The sequence below is a fragment of the Magallana gigas genome, chromosome 6 (genome assembly GCF_963853765.1).
Source record: "Magallana gigas chromosome 6, xbMagGiga1.1, whole genome shotgun sequence".
Classification (NCBI taxonomy): Eukaryota; Metazoa; Mollusca; class Bivalvia; order Ostreida; family Ostreidae; genus Magallana; species Magallana gigas.
In genome coordinates, this window is record NC_088858.1 from 50181497 (window position 1) to 50208035 (window position 26539).

The window sequence follows — 26539 nt, forward strand, 5'->3', positions numbered from 1 at the left end:
ATTTGAATGATCAAAGCACAAAAAACTTGTATGACTTTATGAAATGGAGAAGTTTTAATTATCCTATATCAAAATTCTACAGACGTTGGTGTCAGCGACAAACTTGAAGGGGACATATTTTAAAACTTTATTTACCAACAGATATACATATTTGGCAAAATTACATTTCTACACGTTTATACAAAAAAAAGAAGAAAACAGGCGATTCACAAACAATTTAGTGCTTTATTTTAAAAGTGGATCTGATATGTTGCAAAACAGTGCTGTTGAAAATCATGAAAATCGGATATGAATTTTATAAATTGTAGTAAAAGTCGTTTAGGCGTAGTTCTTTATTAGCGTTATGACAATTCTTGTTTCTTACATCTCGCTGCTACAAAGAGTGCAACATCCGGAATTGGTCAACCTTGACCGGGCACAACATAGACAATAGTATCCACGCTTCCTTATATTACTGTTGTAATAGTCAGATCTTTTATTAGTGGTAAGAAAATCACCTCCATCATCTTCATATTTACAAATCTCGCAGTATTCTCGTTTGTGCGTGAACAGACACTGAAGACAAGCTGAATTGTAAGGCCTGGCGAGGGGATACCCTGAGGGTTCGTCCAGATAGACGGCACAAGAGACCGGGAGTAAAGCCAACGCAATCAGAATGTAGCTCGCCATCGTCGTCAGATATCTGTGAAGAAGAAGAAGACAAATCTCACATAATTCCATAATTCTGAGTGGTCTGTGTGTTATAATATTGATTGTATAGGTCTATGTTATACCCATAGGAAAATTATTTCAATTTGTCGTACAAAAGTTCAACACCAAATGTACTAGTATACATTAAATTGATAGCATTTTCTGATATACGTAGCTGATGTTTAAGTACGTAAAAAGGAGCACAACAATCTAGATGAGTCTGAAATACTGTTCATTGCGATGTATCCTACGATCTTTGTTTCTACATTGTACGCCGAATTAAAAATCATCGGAGACTACACTAGATAAAATGTACAAATGGTTATTTTGAGATTCAAATAGGTATTTAGTAAAAATAAAATGCAAATGAGGTAACAAAGAGATTATCGATATCCACAGAATTATTACTAAATAAGTATTATTAATAATGTCCCACTTTAACGAACTGTCTCGAGGGTCAGACGACAGAATTCGATTTAACCGCTCCAGGTAGACAAAAGTTCGACAATTAGTGACATTATATCTTAATCGAAATTAATAATTGATGTCAGGCATGTTTAAGTAGAGATAAATAATGAGGCTTTATTGGCATTTCCAAACTCGCCGGTTTTCTAAGTGATGAGACATTTCCATTTCCACGGAACAGAGGCTTCATACCAATTCCATTACAATGGCCGCGGTCAGTCGAGGACGCCAGAAGTAGCACAGTAGTCATTAGTCCAAACCAAAACGCTTCTTGACGATTGTGTTCTCATGTCAGCCCTTGTATTCAAGAGTACTGAATGGCTTCAATCTGTGCTAATGTCTAGTTACATGAAAATCATATTATTCATTTCCCCCGCAATTTTACATCTTGGTTGTACAAAACTTATTTCTTGCAAAAATATTAAAACTGCATTTTAATTTTTATTTTTTTATTTTTCTGGTAACGTTAATCCCATACTTGTAGTAATAACGGTCTCAGCTGTATAACTATATCAAAGTACTGAAAGTACTGGAAAGCGCTAAGCCGGGAAGAAGCTGTTAAATCATACCGAATGTTATGAAAATACATGTTAAGAATCATATTTGAATCGGGGTTTGTTCGTTATTGCAAAATTTTCACGTACTCAGGATTAAAATGATATAGAATTTGGATATGCCATAGTTATAGAATACACAAATCTTTTTAATGATTAATGCATGCTGTCGTGTTACAGTGAAAACAGAATGCTGATGACTTTAAAAAAAATCATAACCACAGCATTTAATGTAAGCAATTAATGTAAGTGTTTCTCTATTTTTGAAGCATAAAATGTTTTATCAATTTGACTGTAAATCAAAGTTTCCAATTTACAAATTATAATAATCTGCATTAAAGCATGTTTACAAAGATCATGATTGATTTTAAAATTTTAGAACAAATGTATCTGCATGCAGGATAACTTGAAGATATTAAGTTTTCCCTACTGCATAATTTTGAGTTCTCCCGAGTACGACTTCTCCAGGGTACGACTTCTTTAGCATCCGCCAGTAGGTGGCGGTATTTCGGAAATGCGAAAACGAAAGTGGAAGTAGGATAAGAAATCTGGCGACAAAAAAGCGCTGCAGCTATGCTTTGCGCTTTAAAAATGTGGATTCTAAAGCTTTGCCCATTGCACGAATTGCTACTTTATACCGCGAATTGGTATATTCAGCGACACCAAAATGAATGTGCATAGCAATAATTTCTAATATTTACATACAGTGTATATTTCCCCTGATGTTATCATTGGAAGATAATCGTTAAATCATATTTATCGTGCCTCAAAAAAAGAGTTTTCCCGGCAACGTTTCTTGCATGCACAAAATGTTTAGCCGCAAAAGCACAGTGTGTTTTATGACTATTCCACCTATCATTCGATCATATCCATGACAAATATATATAACAGAATGACTTTAATACGACGATAAAAAAATGTTTCATTTAAATAAACATCAAAATAAATAAATACGCGCGGTATTTAATTTGTGCGCACGACCTGGTGTGTTATTGGAGCGCCGAAATCCAAAAAATAAGCATTTAAGCATATGCATTTATCTTTATATACATCTTAAAAAAGTAAATACAATAAAAAGTCTTGTCTGTGAACATACATTTGTGTGGGGTTTTTTTTTTGTTCCATCCAAAGAAAATTAAAGTGCCCTTGACATAAACTGTTACTTTGCTCTTTTTTGTATGCCATTTATCGTTAAAAGGCTTTAATCACTTTTAGAAAATCAAGCATGCAGGTTGGTCGGTCAAAAAATAATTTAGTATTTAAAGAATATTTAAATATTTTTCAAAATGTAGCTTAAATTCAACCCAATAGAACACTAAATCTTTTATAATGTGTTTATTCTTTATGAATATTCATTCGCTTTTCAGAATAAATAGTCTTAATACCCAAATGAACTCTTTATGACAATGGAGCTGAATAGTAGATTAACACAGCAATTTCTGCTAACGAATCCCTATACAATGGGCACTTTTCACGACAAAAGTGATAGCGTCAAATACATTGGATTATATTAAGGCAGGGAACCGGAAAAGATTATAGATCGCAGCGAGCACGACTCAGTCAAGAATTCGTTAAATGGTGTGCAATTGCAATCGTGTTCTTTTGAATACTAGTATTAGTAAACGCACGCGATTGATTATGCAATAGTATCAATGCTTTTAAAGAAATACTACATGATGAAAAAAATTGTATTCCGAACAAAAACAAAATAAACTGTAAGTAATGTTATAATTTTCAAAAATCTTTAAAGAAAGAGCTTTTTCAAGTAATCATTTATACAATGCTGTTCTTTTAAGGATCTAAAATAATCTTTGCTTATTTATGAGATTAATTTCTACCTAAATATGACTTAACTACTTACCAGACAGCCTCCTTAATTCGAATCCTCTCAATTCCGACGATTCCTTGGTTTTATTGCAATGAAACATAGAGATTTCGTTATATTGTCATCGACCAATCAGAACGCTAGTTATCTTGGTCGGTAGCTGGGGATGATCCTATACTCTGTATCCCCACGGAGCGCGGGCGACCGATAACATAGCTACACTGACGCGAGAGGATAATGAGAAAGGTCACCAGGGACTGCCCCCTCCCGATTCCTGGAGAGATGGACATCAATACAAAAGAAATCAGACACTTCGGCAGTGGGACTAAACAGACAGAAGTACTGAATGGTCCATTAACGCCCGATCTCTGAAACACATCATGCAACATTGTAAAATGAAGGAGTCTGGAGTTCGACCAAATCAATGCGTTAAAAATATTCATTTTAAAAATTTTCAGAAACGAAATAAACAATTAAATGCCATGTGTATATTTAATGTAATATTTAAACTGTATTTAACAATATTTTTAAGATGTTCATTACCAATTTTGTGAGAATGAAAGGCAATGAAAAATAACATTCTGACAAACTGAAAGAATCCTTACTTCCAGTAAAAGTAGACAGCAAAATCGCAATACTAAGCAACGTTTGTAAATAGCTCACAATTCTTTTATATTCTGCTTAAACATTTTCATCTTTAACACTGTTTTCTTTTTAAATATCGATAATAAATTTTACATAATATAGGTATCATATTAAAGTTTGTAATCAGTTAACATCTTTATGGTTTTCAGTAACATCTTAATGATCAAAATCACTTCCTTATTCAACATAATCCATGAAGGAGAGATCATTCTTACCCTCTGTGAAGGAGAGGAATATATAATGAATTGTCGTACGACTTTCAACTTAAAATCACCGGAAACCAGAAAACGGATGTAGACGTCGATGAAAGTAAGCATGAACCATTAACGTCAGATGAATGGCGGAGAATGGATCGTTATGTGACGTCATATCGACGAGGAAAGCAGAACAAATGCCAAATTAAAAACCGATGCTTTTTTTCGTGTCGAAAGATCCATGCACGCATGCCCGTCTTTCCGAAGTAATGGGGTTTGGAAATAAAACCACATTATCTAGTTCTATCCATGGCGACTAGGGACCATTGCTAAATAACATTTTTGCTCTATATGTATAGATTTATAACAGTCAAGACACTAAGTGCACTGAATTACATAATGTCTATAATAGAATGTTTTTAAAATCCTCTGTGACGTATTTGGTCAACAATTATAGTGTTCTCCCAATTTCCGATTCCCAAAAGGACGACTTGGTTGCAGTTGGATCTCTAAGTGGACCTAGGCTAGCAGTTGTTGTTCCTTCTCAAAACGCAACAATGAGGCAAAAATAGACATTCAACAAGGGTTTGCTGCATTTTTATTAAGTTACAAGAATATTCTCTACACAATAATTCTTTTGGTCTTAATCAACCGTTAACGTCAATCACATTTGTTGTATCTTTGGTTTTAACAATAACATGTACAGTCATACGTCGTTCAAAAGGTTGCTCCACAATTGCAAACTTGCTTTGAACAGAACAACGGTTCTACCGAATGAACTCTGTCATGACTGAAATGGATTACTTGATGATAGAAAGAAAAAATTATGTATGATGTAAAAATAAAAAAGATCTAACAAATGAAATTAATACAATATTATTATATCATAATATTATTTTATTGATGATAAAAATACGTGTGGTGTCGATTCAAAAAACAAAATTTGAACAAGACATAAAAAAAACACTAATTTGTTTTATGATGATTGTCATGATAAAAATGTTTTCTTAGACTGATGTTTTATGCTTACATCTTTGATTCATCACTGATTTGGATACGACCAGATTAATTAGTGAACTTCGTTCCCTGTTAATTTATAGAACTGGCATGGTACAGTCACACATCATGTTGAGGTTATATAATTATGCATCAATTGATTCAGGGGTGGGACTTAATCTAAGTCAGAACTGGGGTACGTAATGCATTTCATGATATTTTGTAAACTAGTGCGAATAATGCTATTAAACAAAATAATCATATGACAAATTACATCCAAAAATATAAAGTAAAAAAAGAGGTATATAAGTTCTGAATATGATTACTAAATACAGTTTCATGTAAACAAGTTCTCTTTTTTACAACATATATCCTTTTATAAGATCCAATCTTTATATTACAATGTAATTAGTTTGATATTAATAATCTTGACGTACATAAATGAGTACAGTTATAAGTAAATATCACAGAATTTATAGGACCCTGCTTTGAGGAGTATGCCCCTTAGACCACTTCATGGTATTCGCTTTCCTCCTCCTCTGTCATTGGTTTGATCTCTGGGACTTTCGGGGCGCCCTGGGGGCCAGCCGCTGGGCGGGCGATTTGCTCTTCTAGTTTCCTGATGAACGAGGACCTTTTTCCTATCCCTTTAAATTGAAATAACATTTATAGGTTGATCTTGGATTTCTGTATACAATATAATACGGTTATTATACAATATCATGACAATCATATTATCATCTGTAAAAATCGTTAGAATATTTCACCTTTTTTAATTCAATATTGAGAAATCTAGGATGTGCAGAATGAAAAGTTATTGCATGGTAAATGGTTTAAAAAAATAAGCAACCCTCCACCAACTAATAGATGTGTATTTAACTGTCAATCTAAAATTTTAAACATAAAAAACACAAAGAACATTTAACACGAGCCGTCTCAGATGTCTAAGCTAACGTGCTTTTAAAATACTTTTATGGCCACTATCAACTTAAACTGATACAAAATATTTTAAAGGTTTTGAAGCTTGATATATCTTCAAGTTTCAACCGACATGTTGGGCTTAACAAGTATTTTTTTTTACCATTTTATTTCATATATATATATTGAACAAATGTGGTCCAAAGAAATATATGACAGGTGCAAATTAATCCTAACTACTAACAAATTGCTCATAAAGGTCATTTGTCTATAAATATTACATGCTTGAATAATTGTTGATATCTCTCTTCAAATTATCTTAAAAGGACAAACAGTTTATAATAGAATACTTTTATTTTGTTGGAAAAAAATCGGCCATTCAAAACAAGTGGAAAAGTAATGTTGTTATAACAGACAAAGAAACAAAGAACTTGTTAAGGAATACATTTTATTGTGATTTACAAATGTGCAAGCTCTCTACTAGAAAATAATGCACTATTAATTAATACATTTCTACACACTATCAACACTTCTAAGTACCTTTTGGGATATCATCACTGTTTTCGTACTCTATAATTACAACATGTGCAGTTTTAGATTTCCAATTAACAAGATTACTGGTAACTTGTTAATACAGTATTATAAAAGGATAACTTTTAAGGGTTGTGCAAATACATATAGATAATATACGAAAGTCATTGCATTTAGAGCACACTTGACCGTTATGAAATGCAAGGAATGTATTATAGCAACAATATTTAACATATTGACTTCATTTTGTACATGTACTACCTAAATGGCCAGGGTTTACTGCCGGTTCACTAAATGAACGATTTGCTGAAAGCAAAAGTTTGAAGAAAAACGAATTAGCTACAAAATAATTAATGAAGCACAATGTTCTTACCGGCAGAAATGGCATCATGATAAATTTCGTCTTCTTTTTCGTTTGAAGCAGCTGCAATTGTTTCATTTCATTTTAAAAGTATTTTTAGGATAGCGAGTACATAGCTTAAACACTGTTTCATTAAGTGAAAACTATCGTCAATTTGTCTTTATGTACTACTAAAGCTTGTCTTTGTCATACGGTCAGCAAAATTAGTCAAAGAGAAATAAGATAAGGAAGAAAATAAATCTATCGACAAATTTATGTACGTGACAACAAGGTACAATAAAAGCATAAGAGTGGGGTTTTTTGGGGTAAAATAATCAGTTTTAGAAGTGAACTACATAATTATCTTTAATGCATATTTGTTGTCACGATATAAAAATTCGTGCATATCAGTTGAAATATCAGTCAAAATTAATATAATTCATAATAAATCAAAAATCTTATTATACGTTATATCAAAATAAGTTATTGAATTATAAATTCAACAATACTAAAATATATCAATCATATCCAGTATTCAGTATTAACTATACTAACACCTACCCCTGGCTTGTGGTCTCCCCGTGGGTTTCGGTGCTGTAGAGGGCGGAATTTTCTTTTCAAACTTCTTGCGTATGTCCTGAACCGTCTGACTATCCTCGTACTCTTTCGTTGCTCTACAACAGGTCAGAATTGTCCTTTTGAAATATATTCGTTTACAGTTTTCCCCAAACATACAACAATGTTTGATCAAAGTAAGTAAAAGAATTGTTTTAAATATCTACTTTATCGTTTAAAAACAAGCATGGAAGGTTTGTTTTCACAACGATTAATTAAAAATCAATAGAGCTAAAGAAACCATAAATACAACATATGTTTGACTTTTAATATTCAAGGTTCAACATAATATTTAATAAGAAAAACACAGATTAAGCTTATGATGAATGTTGTTTATTTTAGCATATAACACACTCCATACTGAGATCTGAACATTTACAATTGAGACATAAAGCTAAATATGAATTCTGCCCAACACTCACTGTTCTTCCTTGTTTGTGGCTCTCTCCACGTGACGGAGACCCAGCTGTTGAGGTGAAGGTGCGTGATTGGAGGGAGGGGAACTACCAAAGACAGACAGACAGAGGTTTCTAGTGTAACAATATGGACTATATAGACGTAGGGGAGTGAAGAAGTGTGAGTGTTAATAAAATGTAAATGTTAGGTCAAATACTAGTACATGTTATACACATTCTTGACGGTATAATCTTCGTCTAAGAATTCTAATTATTTTAGTATTTGCGCAATTATTTGAGAATACAAAAGTAATATAGTAATGGTATTGGATATTTTGAAATTGTATTCAAATAAATATTGATTTAGAGAAGTCTAGTTTTTCAGCAAACTATCTCGAAATATAAGATTACTGAACATTTATAAAGTATGGATACATTTCTTCACTTCTTAGAAAGAAGGTATTATGATCTTTCAGCTGCGATAGTATGAAAAAACAGAGAGCTTAGCAGTACAGGTCAATGCCTAGTTTTCAGCTACCTTTTTATTTCTATGCATAATAAAATTGACTGTAAGTAGATTATCTAGAATTTCATTATAATTATAAAGATAATAAATCTATTTGATAAAAAAAAACAATATGCAAGCATCAAGGGATATAAATGCACAACCTGCTACTGTTATTGTTTACAGTGCATCTATATCTGTTTACACAAGTTAGCAAGTGCAACTGCAGATAACCATGAACGCGTCAGGAAGAAGTAAGCACCATTACCTTGAAGACGTTTTCTGTTTGTCGAGAGTTCTCCCAACTGGTTTCAGACCAAGTGCTGTAAGACTGGGAGCACTTGTATCTATGCTGCTTCGTGGTCCAGTGTCTGGATCTGTGGGTGTGGGAGGAAGTGATGGTAATGACGGTAGTCCACCCCTCGGTTTAGACTTCAGGATGGAGGTGGGTGTTTTCTGGGTGGGGCTGGTGGCACCTGGGTTTGATAAGAGTGGGGGTGGAGGAGGGGCGGCAGGAACGACGGACTTAGGTGGGGGTATGTCTCTGTTTACTGAAACAGTAAGGGACAAGGATATCATTATTATCTACCTTGTCATGAATGCTCTATTTAAATCCTCAAATAAAGACCTACGAGCTGCAAACATAAGTTTTCAAGATAATATATTCATCAAATATTTTGATGAATTTCATTTTGTGTTATATAAGATAAAAAACCTTTGACTGAAAACAAAACGTTTTATTTTCTTTGTGAAGAGAAGATAATTTCCAGTCTTTGGCTTAGACAAGACTAACCTGGCTGGTTTAAGTCGATGTCCCCTTGTAACTGGTTAGGCATCAAGTGTTTTATATTGGGAACTGACATGGACCTTTTATGTAAAGGCTCTTTTCCTTTCAGATCTTTGATATAAAAAATACCATTAATTAAACAAACTTACTACAGCTGATCATTCTGTAACTTTATTAAACAATATACATGATAAATCTTCATTTGTAACATTGTCAAATCACTGTTATTATATAGAATACAAGTGGTAAGTATGATGTCACGAGGCCATACCTTTAAAACTGTCCTCATTGTAGTAACCATCAGATCCTGTAACGTGAGGTTCAGGGGGTGGGGGACTTTCGTCTGGAGGGGTTGGGGGTCGAGGTTTCTGGAGGGGGAATTTAGCTGCATTGCTCACTGTACAGATAGAAGATGGAGTTAAATCTATGTGTTTTCTGAGTTGGACAGAATACTGATTACTACTCGCGCATTTCGAGGTCTTACCTGGGGCGTTGTAGTAGACGGATTGTCGGTGGGGTGTCGGGGGGTCAAACTCCGGGGGTGAGGGAGACCCTGTAGAACAATTTCAGTATTCCTTAAAACATTAACACAGTAAAACAGTGCAGTTTTTTTGGAAGATCAAATTTGAATAGATCGAAATTGACGCTTTAGTTAAAACAACAATAAAAAAACAACTGTCCGTAGTGACTTATTTCATGAATGAAATAAAATGGAAATATTATTAATGATATAGAAAGACATAGACTGACAAAAAGTGCTTTATTTCAAGACACACAGGTATATACATCGACAGAGAAGTGATGAGTACCTTCAACCTACCTTAATCATGTTAGAAAAATTAGTAATGACACTATAAAAAGGCATAGCATGAGAAACGATTATTAATATATATAATATATATCTCTGTTACAATTATATTAGCAAACTGTGCTTTGTGAGAACTTATCATTTTTGTTTGGATAATACTTGATTCAACTTCCTTACAATGAAAATGGTCCTCGTAAATGTGTCATAATTACATACATTAAATGTATGTACATGAGATCTTATATATAAGGAGAAACATCTTCAGGTGATATATAACTTGACTGAGCAATGGATATACGAAATAGGCATAACTGTAGGCACAAAACAGAGCATGCAATGAACTCACGAGGTTTTACAGTGACTGTCGTTTTATTCAATTTATTTACAATCGAACTTCTGGTCGTGCCAAAATGGTGAACATCTGGTAAAAGGAAACCATGACAAAACTATAATTTTAGATAAATGCTGAGAGACAGTTCCAGGGACTATAAAGAATTGCATAAAATTGTCATGCATGTTATAGCCTTTACGTTATAATATTCTTTTGTTTGTCATTTGATTTCATTTTAACTGTATGCTAACATAGTGTTGTCAATAAACTGAATTGAAATTGAATTGAATAATTCTTCCTTTAATAATATTTATATAATTATCTTTTGTAATAGATTGCAAATTTACATATATGATTCAAACTCGTGTTTATTAATTCAAGTTTACGGAATTATATGATCATCGAATTCCTATAGATTGTAAATTGAAGAGGAATTATTACATTCATTATTGGGATTTTTTCTTTTTCATTTTAAAAAATTACAGATTGTGTTCATTATGGCTTAACAAAATACTCCAGCTTGCAATTGCTAGTTTGAACAAAGATTTAAAACAATTTCTCTGCGTATCAAAATACAAAGCTATTCCTCCGACTAAATTTAATATTTTTACCAATGCTTTTCCTTGTTTAATGTTTTTTTTCTCGTTGCTTTTTTTGTGTATTTGTTTTTTGAGTTTTTGTTTTTGGTTTGTATTGTTTAGTTTTGTTTTGAAGGGTTTTCATCAATCGATTTATTGAAAGCCAGGAACTCGGAGAATAAGACAACAAAATAATAACAAGTCTTGTAGCTACTAATAGTTGATTCTTTGACTATGCAAGTAACTGATTGATTATAACCATATTCTCCCCTTATTTACTCTGTTTTTATAAACAGTATGAAAGAAATTCAAACAGAGATATGCATATTTTAAAAAATGCATCCTTCGTCTGTTTATATAAATTAACATAAGAGTTAGGGCTTTGTAAAAGAAAGTGTAGAAATTTAAAAACAAACGTAACCCATGAATGTAAAACGTTAACGTTTCTAACGACGATATCAAAAACGTTTACTACGTCATTTCTAGTATAATCATGATTTTTGTGCCTTAAAGAGCAATCGATGTATCGTGTACTAAAGTGAGACTGAAACTACTACTGTTTTTTTTCTAAAATTGATTTTGGAAAGAAAAATAAGCCAATCTGGTTTATATAATGAATTAATCATCAGTTTCGGTGTGATGGGGCCTAACCCATTTATTTTATTCAAATGTTTATATCACGATTGATTTCATATTCAAACAATAAAAATATTCATACATGTATCGTATATGTATGATACATGTATTTATCAGAAGAGAACAATTAGGTTCAGTGAATGTTACCTAATGACAAAATTAAAACTAGAAACATGTCTAATGAATTCACGTTTGATTACTTCTTTTTATAAAAAGATTCAGTCCAATTAACAGCTGTGGATATAATTGATTCAATGCCATGATGGCAAAAATAAACACCGTTGTTTAACTTTGACTAACTCACTTCGCCTCTCATATTTGGCCTGCTCTTTTTTCAAAATCCCTGGGTTGAATGTTTTAGAAGGCCGTGGCACCGGTTCTTCATAATCTAATTAGAAAAGATATTAGTTGATTGTGTTAAAAGAAGCCAAGAGAAGTAAATTACATGCATATCTAGTAAAAAAGCAACGAATCAAAAACCTATATAGAAGCTATTAACATTCATTTAGTAATGCAAATGTAAAATTTTAATGAATAAATGAATAAAAAATCTCTTTTTCCCTCATTGACTGTTTGTTGTTCCTTACCGGGTAACGGTTCTGGGAGTTCCCTGGTTTTGCTGGGAATTTCTGAAAAATGCGATAGACCAAAACACTTACAATGTGTAACAAAACACTTACAGTGTGTAACAAAACACTTACTAGTACACTGTATAACAAAACACTTACAATGTGTAACAAAACACTTACACTGTGTAACAAAACAATTACAATGGTAACAGAACACCCGTGCATAGCCGGTGCGTAAAACATGGGCGTGCGTACTTAATTGTGCAGTTTTTTAACAAACATTTTTTGAGCAAGACTTAGTACGTAAGAAACAAGAGGCCAATTGGCCTTAACGGTCACCTGAGTAGCATATATCCCATACACAAACTTGTCACGGAGTCTCATATATGCATCTAATTAATTAGGTTTCATACTGGAGTAGAAAAATTATAAATTTGTAATGACAACCACATTTCAAAAAGAACTGTGAAACCTATAATTTTGGTGAAAAACTAAAAGATCTGGTCTACAAAATCATGAATTCAGTTTTCCTTTCAGGTGTGTGGGAGTAAAGAAGATAATTGTTAACGTTATATATGCATTAACATCTATACATCCATTTTGGTCCTGCCCTAGAGTCAAAACCCATCCTTGAGGGGGCATGGAAATTAAAGTTTCAGTAGAGGACTTCCTGGTAAACTTAATTATAAGTCAGTTTTTTTATACAGATGTGTGAGAATAGAGAAGGAAATTTTCAAACATTATATGCATTAACAATATATTGCCATATTGCGCCCCCCCCCCCTCCCCCCTTCATGCCCTGAACCCCTTACCAAGGGGCCATGCATTTCACAATTTAGGTAAAGGAGATTGTGGATATCATAACCATGTATTCAGTTTTTTGCCCACATGTGTGGGAGTAGAGAAGAAGATTTTTTAAGATTTAAAACAGTTTTACTATATGGCCATATTGGCCCCACCCTAGAGCCTGAACACCTAACAAAGGGGTCATGAATTTCACAATTTTAGTAGAGGCTCTCATGGACATCATAACCATGCATTTAGTTTTTAACAAATATATATGGGAGTAGAGAAGAAGATTTTCTAAGATTCAATACATTTTTACTATTTGGCCATATTGGCCCCACCCTAGAGCCTGAATCCCTGACCCAGGGGTCATGAATTTCACAATTTTAGTAGATGGCCTCATGGACATCATAATCATGCATTTAGTTATTAACAAATATATATGATAGTAGAGAAGAAGATTTTCTAAGATTTAATACATTTTTACTATATGGCCATATTGGCCCCACCCAAGAGCCTGAATCCCTGACCAAGGGGGCATAATTTTCACAATTTAGGTAGAGGGCCTCATGGACATCGAAATCATGCATTTAGTTTATAACAAATATATATATGGGAGTAGAGAAGAAGATTTTCTAAGATTTAATACATTTTTACTATTTGGCCATATTGGCCCCACCCTAGATCCTGAACCCCTGACCCAGGGGTCATGAATTTCACAATTTAGGTAGAGGGCTTCATGGACATCATAATCCTGCATTTAGTTTTTAAAAAAACATATATGGTAGTAAAGAAGAAGATTTTTAAAGATTTAATACATTTTTACTATATGGCCAGAACCCCTGACCCTTGGGCCATAAATTTCACAATTTTGGTAGAGGGCTTCATGGACATCATAACCATGCAACCAGTTTTTTCCTCACATGCGTGGGAGTAGAGAAGAAGATTTTTGAAAATTTTGCTTTTTTTCATATTTGGCCCCACCTGTGGCACCCCAGGGGTGGTAGGGCCGTGAATTTCACAATTTAGACTCTTCTTACCATAGAGATGCTTCACACCAAAAATGGTAACAATTGGCCAGGTAGTTTTCAAGAAGAAGTTAAAAATGTAAAATTGTTAACGCACGACGCACAGACGCACGACGACGGACGAAGACCAATTGCAATAGGTCACCTGAGTGACTCAGGTGACCTAAAAAGTCACAGCTAATGTAGATATTAATTGAAACTAGTTTTTGTTTGAATAAATGAATGGTGTAATTATAATATACCGGTTTTTATAAAAAAGAAAATAATATTTTTAAACATCTAACTTTCGATATAAACTGGGAATGTTTTAAACAGTACTTGCTTAATCAACATCTGAATATCTTTTACGTAAACCTAAGGGTAATTTATTAATCTTAAATCTGATACTAGTATAAATTGACTACAATTTTCAAGTCAAATTCCCCATTTCCCGGTTTACCTCTTTCAATCCGTTTCATACGGTACGGATCGGTATCGTCTTCGGACAGTCCAAAATTATACAAGTCATTCGTCTTCATTGGAATCGTATTCTCAAAGCCAGCTATGAATCGGAAAGTGTTAATAACATCTGTGAGATTCTTCTGTGGCTCGTGCTGCAAGTAAGAGTGATTTGAAGTTTCAGAGGTGCAATTTTTTTTAAAATTAGCTGCTGTTGTTGTTGTTGGTTTTTATTGGTTAAATAACCAGTTTGTATGGAAACAAAGTTTTCGAATTTTTTATGCAATGGGTTGCGTACTTACGTCATTTTCAACTTTGATTCTGTATCCTCTGTCGACTCTTTCTACCTCAAAATGTTCTATCTTCACTACCCTAAAACAGACATTACAATCATCAGCGCGCATTTTTCAGAGACATTTAAGTAACAGTTGTGAATGATGTAATAATGATACAAACGATTTCTAATTTCATCCTTATAGCTGTACCAAAGATTTGCGACAGTACTAGTAATTAGTAGTGATAATATTAATAGTTGAAAGATAAGTAGTGTTTGTGTGACAGTTTAAAATAGAGCCCTGTAACAAATTAATCAACGTGTAGTAAAATACTAACCCGTCTATTTTGCCAATTTTACTGATGACATAACTTCCGCTGTCTTTTTGGGAAGAGCTTTCCCTCATTAAGGCATTGCCTAAGCTGCCGCTATTTACTAGTATTCTCTCAGCTAAATCTCGACTACAGCTCGAAAAGAACCAGCTGCAAGTAAAGAAGACATATGTAAAGTTATCAAATATGATAGCTATTATTACATGTAAAGAAAAGAAGAGCAATTTAAAAGATGGCATTAATCTTCAGCTTATTAAAATAATATCTCTCTGAGAAAATGTTTGAGTTGTTTTTGGCAAAACCTTTTATATCCTCAATAATTATTTAAGGAATAATGAATCATTCTTGGAGTATTATGAGATAATCAAATACGGCTGGGGTGATCAAATTCAATTAAGTCTGATGGCTCCATGATATATTTGATTACGCCCGACCGTATGTGATCACCTCATACAATTCAAAAATGATTTCTTATTACTTATATTTAAAAATGTATATTTTTCAATAATTCTACCATTTAATATTAAAATAGCCATTGACGAAATGTAATGGACAATACATTACATAATAGATCCGTAGTGTTATCACAGTCAAATAAACTGGAAAGTGTAAATGTCACAAAATAAAAGAGCAACAATTTACCATTATATTTTAGTCAAATAAAATAATTTCGGGTTAGGTGTAAAGTTTATATTCTTTAATGAGAGACTTGTGTGTTCCTACCTTTAACCTTGATCAGAGCTCTGCAATTTGGCATTTTACTATAAATACCTTGCAAATATCTATTAGGAAAAGATAGATCAATGAATAAGCCTTCAGTTTTTTACTTTAGTAATTGGTTTCTGGGGAAAATATTTGAGTATGTTCGAGTATTAATTAATCACCTTGGTGTTTTATCATCCATTCTTGGATTATTTGAAAACTTCGGTCTCTGCAAAGAGATAAAATGTATTGAGTCTAATGCGAAGCCTTTAAATCAATAAATTATATTTTTGTCATTGCATGGACAAAATTTGTTCTTTACTGATCCGCACCATAGTTGGTCCGCCTCCGCCCCCGCTAATCGTGCCTCTGGACCCGGATGAGGAGGAGTTCTGAGTTCCGATTGACCTTGGGTGTTTAATGGTTGCTCCAAGCCCACTGTCCTCAGAGGGGGAGACGGACGCTCTCTTGCTGAGCTCCTGGTGCCTCGATTTCCCGCCGATGGACACCGATCCGCCGCCATGGGTCGATCCCGAGGCTTCCTCTAGGAGGAAACTGTTGACAGAGGCTTTGATTTCTTCTATTTGAGTGTCTGTTAAGTCGAGGTCATTTGGAACAGTGCCCTTGATTTTATAAAGACAAGTTTTAATAATTAATTCGTGTCTTACAAAGCAGGGCTGCGCTGTAAATCTATTCATCCCTATGGAATGAGTATTAACGCGTAAACTTTAAATAAAACCATTAGTTTAAAACTATATCATTAATTAAGGTATGTTTTCCTGACATTAATTTAAACCACAGGGAGATTTATTTTCAATGTTCATTTATGGCCGTAAAAGGTTCAAGTCCCATCGTGAATCGCAGCCCAGACACACGGAGAGAACTAACTAGAAAGGTGAGAATACTCTTGAAACATTGAAATGAAGTTTTACAAAAACATACTGGCACCAATGTAACAAAATCTTTCCGTGTAACCAGCAGACAACGATAAAATCGCCCTAACGGCTTGGTTCGTTATCGTTTAGTTTAAGTGTTTAGTTTAACTGATTTGTTTTATCGCACACAGAGTCAACGCGACATACCTTAGATAAACACAAGATATATCCTCTCCATAATTCTCTTTCCACCTTCTTTTTCGTCTAGAGGTAAATAAAAAAGCAACCGTTTATTTAATGTCATAGAATTTTCAAATTTTAAGTAATGCGCTCTATTTCTTTGACTAATTTCGTGTTATATGCTGTATATGTTAATCTAAAAAGAAAACTTTTTACAAAGGATGTTTTTAATGTAAATCTATATCAATGGCAGTGCTCAAATATGGCCTATTCTAATTAAATATAGACAGATTTGTAAGAGCATGAGGACTCTATGAAACAGCATTGAGATATTTCATCATACTTTTATAGGCCATATTGAGATCAACATTGTCATACAAAAGCGTGTTTGGTCTATAAATTAGAACTTTCCGACTTGACAACCATGAAATCTGTGACTTAAAATTATTTTCACTTCCTGGTTCTGTGAACAATGAAACCACTTCAATAGAAGTCAGTCAACCGTTGACCCTTTATCAGTTGTAAATCGAGTCGACCCTTCCTGCATGAGATATTATAATCAAATAAGTAAACGTCTTCAGGGAAAAAAGAAACCAAACCTGTATAATACTTCAAATTTTGAAAATAAAGCTGATGAAAATAAATAAACCAAAATCATTTTGTAAGACATGCCTATGCATGCGCGGATCTAGAGGGAGGGTCGGGGGGGGGGGTCCCGACCCCCCCCCCCCCCTGGAAAATGAAAATTTATTAAATTTACATAGTAAAATTATCGCGAAAATATGCCTCGGACCCCCCCTGGCAAACACAATTATCCTTCGGACCCCCCCTGGAAAAATTTTCTGGATCCGCGCATGCTATGTACAATTCACTCATATTTACCAAATTACATCTCGTGTTTTCTACATTATGGTTCATAAAGGATACATGTACCAGTAATCATTAAACTTAATAAGCACTATGATTTTTTCTACTCAAGGTTTAAAATGCAAGAGGATGTATGAGAAAACTTTTTAGCAAAATAAGAAATAAAGTATTTGTTCCATATAAGTTTCAAAGATGAAATGTAATTCACAGCACGATGTAAATATATACCGTGCACAACTTATAATATTTCAATGGATAAATATTTTTTATTCTGATGAAAGAGGACAAACAAAGGTTGGGACTGAACATGAAACCAAACTGTGTCGTTGAAATGTTGGTACCTGTATTGTAACATCAGTAAGAACAATTGGTCTCCTCTACCTTATATAGACGGTTATTATTTTATATAGACATCACGAAGATACTGCATGCAAGCAACTTTAAATACACCTCTTCTGTTTCATCATTCCAAACGTAACATTAAAAAGACAACATCTAATGCATACAATAGCATGTGCCTTCTTACTTTCAATGAAAATAAGACATTGGTTTTATATATACCAGGAAGTTTTTTTTGAAATACTGGAAATCTCCGCTTTTTTACATTTCGAGGTTTTTAATAATGTTAACAATGCCATTTTTAAATCCATTGTGTTTTGTCATTGAAAACTGAAAGCTTTTACAGACGTCTGTATCATAAAGACATAGGTGAGAGGGAAAGGTGAAATAAAAATGAAACTAATTTTATTATGAAATCAAATCAAGCAGAATTTGGCACGTCACAACAACATCAAGGGATGTTATGCTTCGATAAAGAACAAAGACGAGAAACACCTATCTATACTTACATGTAGATATATACATGTATATTTATTCCACCTTGGACTCTTTTATGCCGATGACTAATATATACTTAGTTAAGCTTGAAAATCACAGCTTATCGAATTTCTTTACCTTGAATCTGTTGATCCGACTGGTTTTGTCCAGACCTTCGGTTATTAGCTCCAGCTTGTAGCCATCTCTCGTGTCGCTGGCTGTACACTCGGTTTTGTTGTCAATGTTCAGACTGCCGACCACCTGCCAGGAAAACAGTTACAATGTCTGAATTCCGTATCATAATAAGGTTTTATATTGACAACAAAAGATATTGCATACAAGTGTATTGTTTTTATACTTTTTCCCATCAAATGCTTACATTCAAATTACTCTTCATTTCATTTGTAGTTGCATTGATTCTATTTTAGTAAAAAAAAATCCCTTTTCGAGCTAAAGAATTTGTTTTTTCCGGGAAAAAGACTGAAACATAGTGAAGGATATAACAAAATGAAATTCAGATATAAATAATAAGATATAAGATATAAAAATAAGATATACAATTTTGGTATTTCTGTGGAAGATTTACATGCTTGTCTTTTTATATAATACTTTAAAAAATCAAGTCAATATCATTTTTCTGTTGCTACTGCAAACACTGTGCTGTTGAGGATTTGAAAGCAATTGGGACTTATAAAGAGGTGCCTTGGTGTCAGGTGAAAAACCTTTACATTATATCTGCAAAAATACTGATTTTTGACCTGCTCTTCCAAAAAGAAGAAAAGGAATAATCTACATTCCCTATCAAAGACGTGGTCAACATAAAAATAAAGTTGCTTTGAGCGGCGGTACATACCGTGTCGTCATTTCTTTGGTCTCTCTCCTTAAATATGTGAATAGTTCGACCTTTTAAAACACACCAAAGTGTTTGGTAGCCTCGACCCTGTTAGAAACAAAAGAACAACCCTGAATGATTTCATTTAACTCTGATACTGATAACGTATAAATGGGGCACGCTTGTACCCTTGGAGGCTTATGAGAATATGTATTTCATCCTTTTTATCATTCATATAGCAGAACTTAATTATCACACTTTTAATTCACTATATGATATTATAAAACACGATAACAAAGGGTTCTCAACAGACAGTGTAGTAGGTGAACAAATGATGACACATCATTGATTAACGGATCAAGTATTTAAAATTGTGACAATTTAGAATATCAATCTTACGCTGTAATGAATGACCGGATTATGATGCATCATGATCTGAAGTCGCTCAATTTTCCCTTTACTCTTTATACCTTATAAACTTTTTAGAACCTTTTTAACAAGACCTTTGACTTTCAGTAAGACGTAACTATCTGTTTCATGTGTCACAAGAAATTAAAATGACGCTGGTTGCGTATTCTTAGCTCAAAAGCCAGACAAATCTTGTTGATTTCAAAAAGTCATGGCTGAGTGGCCAGCAATGAAATAGACAGGCCTATGTCATATTGCTGTTTGACACAACTACCAAAAGTCCACGCTCTTGTTAAAATGGTTCGATAACATAGTAGAACTTTCCATTTAATAGAAATTGACTTATAATGCATACTAAACAGTTTTTAAAAAACCTACAGAAAACCAAACTCTGCAGCCTATGGAAGGAATTTAATCGACAAAACACAAGTTAAATAACAAACGTTTACCTTATATGATCAACATCTTTAAAACAACTTATCTATTTAAAAAACAATAAAAGATTCATTTATTTAACATTCCACAATGCACAATGAAATAAATCATTATAAAATCAATAACAGATAGTTCCATATATGTTTTCAAGACGAAGATTTTGCTCAACGAAAGTCTGAAAATTTGAAGATTTCAATAGCTAACATTTGGTTTTGTGTGGTTTCTTCTTCTTCTTTTTTTTTTTGCCGGGGGGGGGGGGGTACAAAACATGTAAATGTTTTAACTTGTAATTTCTTTGCAAAGATTCCATAAGCTTTTGTTAACATTAAACACAAATCGAATAATTTAGACTAATCTTGTTAAATTACAATTGTTTGGAAAGGATAATAAAAACATTGCTTCTAAATTTGAGCACTCGTCTCATAAGTGCCATACCTGCCTTCAAATATTTAAGACACTACTAGACAATTGTCTGAAAATTTATTTTTAAAAAATGATATTCAAAATTTTCTAATTTCATATCACACATTTTTGTTTGAAAAATAACTTTCAGTGTAAAAAGATGATGATTAATATATATGTGTACAGGATAATATACAGTGCCCTCTATTTCTTTTTCCGTGCAATCAATCCTATCATTGTACGTGTATTTAGTACAGAGAAGTAAATAGTTAGACGCAACAAAAATAACATAAATGGACAAGAGACGATTACCATGGTTTCTTATATCATGAAATCATAAACAAGAGACTTAAAATGGCCCCGATAGCCTCTAACCACTTTTTGACAGGCGGCTTGCTCTTCAGAGACGATCATTTACTAGAGTTCTTTTTTTACAACTGGTAATGCAACAATGAGGTAGAAAATATAATTGCCGTATATGCTTTCTTGTGCCCCAAGGATTCATCATTGGTTATAAAAAGGAAAATTATAATTTGACGTATCATTGCTTGTGCGGCCTGAATTACTGATACAACGCATCATAACCTTCTCTGCCGCCCGACTTACTGATACGACGCATATCAAATCCTGCCGCCCGACTTACTGATACGACGCATATCAAATCCTGCCGCCCGACTTATTGATACGACGCATATTAAATCCTGCCGCCCGACTTATTGATACGACGCATATTAAATCCTGCCGCTCGACTTATTGAAAGAACCCATTATTACATTAATACGACGCATCATAACCTTTTCTGTCGCTTGAATTATTGGTATAATGCACATCAAAACCTGTCACCCGACTTATTAATACGACGCATCATCAGACACGTAACATCAGGGCCTGGGGCAGCCCCCCCCCTTTTTTCTCGCATTGAAAATTTGGGGGGGGGGGTATTATAAACATTAAAATAGAAGTTTTAGGTACCTGCGATATCGCCGCCCCACCCCTCCCCCTTAAGAATGTTGAACATTGTCGAATAGATTGGGATTTTTCGGATTAGTCTGCAACCCCCCCCCCCCCCTCCCCAAACACAATTTCAAAAACGATGCTACGTGCCTGGTCATACGACTCTTAAACTCTAAGGGATGCATGGTAAAGACAACACACTTTCTCTCAATAAAATCAAGGTCGAGGAATAAAAATATAACACTACTTTTACCAAACCGCTTTAAAATTTCGCCCCATGTAATTCAATAATAGCTACGCAAATAGCTGAAGGATCGAGCAGATTTCATTACTTTACACAAAAAGAAAAAGGAAGTCCTGGCAGCTTTCCAGAAAATATTTATTCTTCTGGAATTGGAAAACCTACATGAATCTATTCAACTTAATTTAATCTTCTTTCCACAATTATCTAAGAAATTCTAGACTGTCGTTGGTATTTTCATACAATGAACGCATTAAAGTCAATAACGCTGTGTATTTTTTTTTTACATACACGAATACACAGAAAATGTACCGTACTTTTTTCTTTAAACATTACCGTCATTAAACTGAAAAAAGAAATTATATCTCAAAGCTTCTTTTATCGCAAAGTTGAAAACAAAATTAATACTTGCAGATCCATACATAATGGCTTGAATGTTAACCTTAATTTTTTTTTATATTTCAACAAAAAATACATAAATGTAAATACAATCTAATTAAAACGCTAAATATTAAAGAGATGTTGTACACACCGCGTTTTTTTTTTATAGATTGATGCAATGTATATACGACACGTATATATACTCTGATAGTTTTTTTTTTTTAATGTCACAAACTGTGTTTTTCAATTCGTGTTTTTTTATCAAAACTCAGTACATGTATTTGAAATCTAATGATATCGATACGCTCATAAACGTGTAAGAAAGCTATGGTGAGCAATTTATACATGTACATGTAGATATATATATATATATAGCCACACTAAACTAAATATATAAGTGGGGTGAAGGGCAAGGAATTGCGTGACTATTTTACAACATAACGACACACGTAAAATGGAGGCATAAAAAAGAGGACTGCAATTTTTATGACGGCAAATACCCTGACTTTATTACAAACCCCATATCGGCCCAGTTGTCCATATTTTCTTCTTATCGCAATCAATAAAAAGACGGATTCTTTCTTTTTTTTAAACACTAAGCTTTGTTATCTTTTTTTGGTGATTGATTTTGACGTAAGAATGGATTCGATACCGGTTATAAAAAATGGTTCTTGGCAGCCAATCAAAGCTAACACATACCCTGGCACATTACTTCTTCCTGGTCTGAATGGAAATCCCATGTTCTGTGTACATACATTGAATACCTATTTATTGATTCTTCAATATTTATTTCACCAAACATTTCTTTTAATATATACTTTATTTTCTTTGTACCATTATTTAAGTCATTATATATTTTTGGCCAGTTTAATACACTTCTTATTCGGTTAATTCTTTAATAATTTTACCTAATTAGACTATAAGTAGCTATATGTTATATAAGTGGTTTTATAACTCGTAGGTCGTAGAGGGAAAAAGTTGCCTAACTTTGGATATTGAACCTTTTGCATAAATAAGACATATTACATGTTTGAAAGTTAGAAAAAAAATACTGCAAACATATCTAATATCTTAAATATGGAGATTGAGCGTTAAGATTACGAATTATCGACATTCGTCTTCAGATTTCTCTCTCTCTCTTTCTCTCTCTCTCTCGCACACACACACATACACACATATACGTAACACTGACTTGATCATTAATATATAAAATCTAATCCCCAGACAAAAATATTCAACACAACAACAGAGCAGTCGATGTCTATCTAGTGAAGTGGACGGGATCAAGCGGTCGGGGTATTTAATTCTGGTCGGATAAACACGGAGATTATGTAGGAGCGGGCCAGCGAGTGAAGTCCATTATACCCAACAAAAGATTGACCCATTCAGGATTAGGACATACGAAGCTTGTGAACGAATTTCCCCCACTTTTCTCGATCTGGTGAGAAAAGAACCCGCCCTAGTAGTGAAGTACGGAGACAGGCGAAAATTGAACGTGTGTCTGTCCCACCTATCCATTAGAAATCAGGTGTAGCAACCCGCCTGCACCGGGTCAACATTCGGGGCGTATATAGGGTTTTCTTTTATTCATTTTGCTACACTACATATGACATGTTCTCAAATATGATCTACGGCTATCAAATATATATTTCTTTTTTTTAATCGAAAAAAGGGAATGTCCTCTTCCTTCAAAAGAGTAAAAAGTATTTTACAATATATTACAAAGATGGGGCAATAAGGACACAGTAGCGTGTCACGTAGTCGGAATACTAAATTTATTTATCAACTTCACATGAAATTATAACAACTATGCGTAAAATACATGGTCGCGCAGATTTATAATCCTTTGAATTATTTGAACACATAATAATGTACATCTACGAGTCATTGCACTTCAACAATCAAGGAAAAAAAATCCTCATTAGCATACAGGTCACGCATAAAGTAATAATGTGTATACAACAATTTACATACATTTTACGTACCAGATTGAACAAAGTGTTATAAAAAGGTTGACAAGCGCATGTTTTTAGATCACATGTGTTGAGTTAAATTTATATAAATTCTTTACACTGGTTGTGGTCTATACAGGTCATAAGATAATTAGACCTGCACTGTGTACATATCTGTGTCATAAAATCTGTTATCTTTTAACAATCACTTTCTATCTCTCGTGAGGTCAGATTCCGAATATTCAAATCCAGCTAAGAAAAATTTTATAAAATAAAAATGAAATAAATACCTGTTTTCCCTTATGTTCTAGCGATCCCTCAAAGAATCGCCAGTCCGCAATCTCCTTGGACATTTTTCTTCCAGTGATCTACATCAGATTTAATCAAAATCCAAAACTTCAGTCAATATCTAAAAAGAAGTCCGTCACCTGTGCGAATGTTTACAAAGTGCCCCAGTAAAACCCCCTGCTGGTTTAAATTTAGAAACAGGAAGTTTAACCACTGCGATACACACATACAGGTATTCTGTTTATTGTGGGCTTATATTTGACAGCTTCGGGCTATTTTGAAGTCCATCATTATCATTTTGACTTATTTGGAAAACATGCTATATAAAAAAATTATTCATCGGTCGCTTTTTTTTAATTCATGAACCCAAATCATGATTATGTGAACAGGACAACAGACATATAGGTTCTGTGTCTCTTCTCAATTAAACCATTAAACTTTTCAAAACAACTAGTCAAACTTCGTTATCTCTCACTAGATGGAACTGTTTAAAAACGTCGAGATATTCGAGTATTCGAGATATTGACGGTAAATACTTTAAAATGAGTGGTTGGGACTTACTAATCACTTTGACATATCCATTTTATTCGAGATATCAGTGTTCGAGGTGTTACATCGTTTAATAAAAGCTTCCTTAACATAAACTTTCAATTTACTGTGAATACTTTTATCTTAAAAAGCTTATAATAAAACTTTATTATTATAATTTTATTTTCTTCTGTACTGTAAAATGTATCTTTAAAATCTTTAAAACTCCCACCAGGAGTTACTTATAAATATATGTATGTAACTTTTTTTTTAAAAAGGTCAGAAAGGACTGTACATGTACGTTTGCTTTTTTAAAGGGAAAGGTCAGGTATAACACATCTCTAGTGAAATAGATAAATAAAAGTTTGTTTAAAACATCCACCATATACTTTATCTCATGATCTTATCTTAAGCCATAAAACTTGGTTTAATTATCTGGTCAGTGTTAAATCTCCTGCAAGTGCATGGAGGCTGCCATGATAGCATCTCTGTGACGTCAGCATACCACTTCGATAAACTGACCCACTTATTGTATAACGTTATCTCTGCAAGAATGGCGCAAGAAAATATACCTTATGCATTTAAATCAGAATATACTGAAGAAGTTGAAAATCTCCCTGCCGATAATAAATCATTAAGTCCAATTTTTACAACATTAGAGGAATGGTGTTCCTGTAGACAGTTTGAGGTCATGCCCACTGCCGAGGAATGCATGTGTTGTAAACACTGCGATTATACAATAGAAAATATGGGAGAGATAGGTTGTATAACTGACCATGACCAATTTGATCTTCTAATTCTTAATCCAGATGTGCTTTCCATTACTATTATTCAATTTATGATGTTTAAGAAACAACAAGGATGTGTAACTTCCCTAGACACTGAATACAAATGTGAACTGTTAAGAACTGAGATTGGGGTATGCTGACATCACAGAACATTTGGAAGTTATCGGGATGCTGCGATAAAACCCGATGATAAGCCACAACATATTTAACTCTAAACAGTAGAGAGCATCAAAATGGCAGCTCACATGACTTTGTCAAACTTTGATATTCAATCAGTGATTGTTGCTGAATTATGATCATGTTAAGAGAAATTTAGTGGTTGACATTATTTTTAGGATAAATATAAATAATTCAACTCTTCTTTACTTTTGCCTGACCTTTCCCTTTAAACCTAAATGAAATCCGATGCACCCAAATGATACCCCAACAATTAATTTCTCGATGACAACGTCTTTACACCTATGAATATTAAAGTCTTTAAACTCAAGAATCATTCTTGTTAACGGTTTTTGGGAGTTGATTTTAAATCAACTCTCCTATGCAGTTACTCAGGCAAACCGAAAGTGAAACAGTGTTTGGACCTAAGCACAAACTAACACCGCTGATAACATTAGTTAATTAATATTAAAGTCTTTAAACTCAAGAATCAT

At 33.5% G+C, this 26539-nt stretch overlaps 1 protein-coding gene across 9 annotated transcripts; it reads right to left on the reverse strand.

Moving 5' to 3' along the window:
* Positions 1-205: 205 nt before the first annotated feature.
* LOC105335020 (uncharacterized) lies at positions 206-24751 on the reverse strand. Of its 9 annotated transcripts, none has more exons than XM_066086619.1 (23): positions 24576-24750; positions 19534-19620; positions 18819-18941; positions 17025-17081; positions 16275-16565; positions 16125-16171; positions 15247-15390; positions 14937-15006; positions 14636-14789; positions 12401-12442; positions 12118-12201; positions 10615-10689; positions 9945-10013; positions 9732-9857; positions 9467-9571; positions 8942-9224; positions 8196-8276; positions 7720-7832; positions 7080-7124; positions 6828-6857; positions 4140-6016; positions 3571-3902; positions 206-682 (listed from the first exon to the last, which is right to left on the reverse strand). In XM_066086619.1, exons 1-21 carry the CDS (start codon positions 24636-24638, stop codon positions 5874-5876), a joined length of 2232 nt encoding a protein of 743 aa, XP_065942691.1. In that variant the 5' UTR covers positions 24639-24750; the 3' UTR covers positions 206-682; positions 3571-3902; positions 4140-5873. The 9 variants fall into 9 exon arrangements, with proteins under 9 accessions (XP_065942691.1, XP_065942690.1, XP_065942689.1 ...); XM_066086618.1 differs by lacking the exon at positions 7080-7124 and adding an exon at positions 7192-7242 and having other exon boundaries at positions 4395-6016; positions 24576-24749; XM_066086617.1 differs by lacking the exon at positions 7080-7124 and adding an exon at positions 7192-7242 and having other exon boundaries at positions 24576-24749.
* Positions 24752-26539: the final 1788 nt, after the last annotated feature.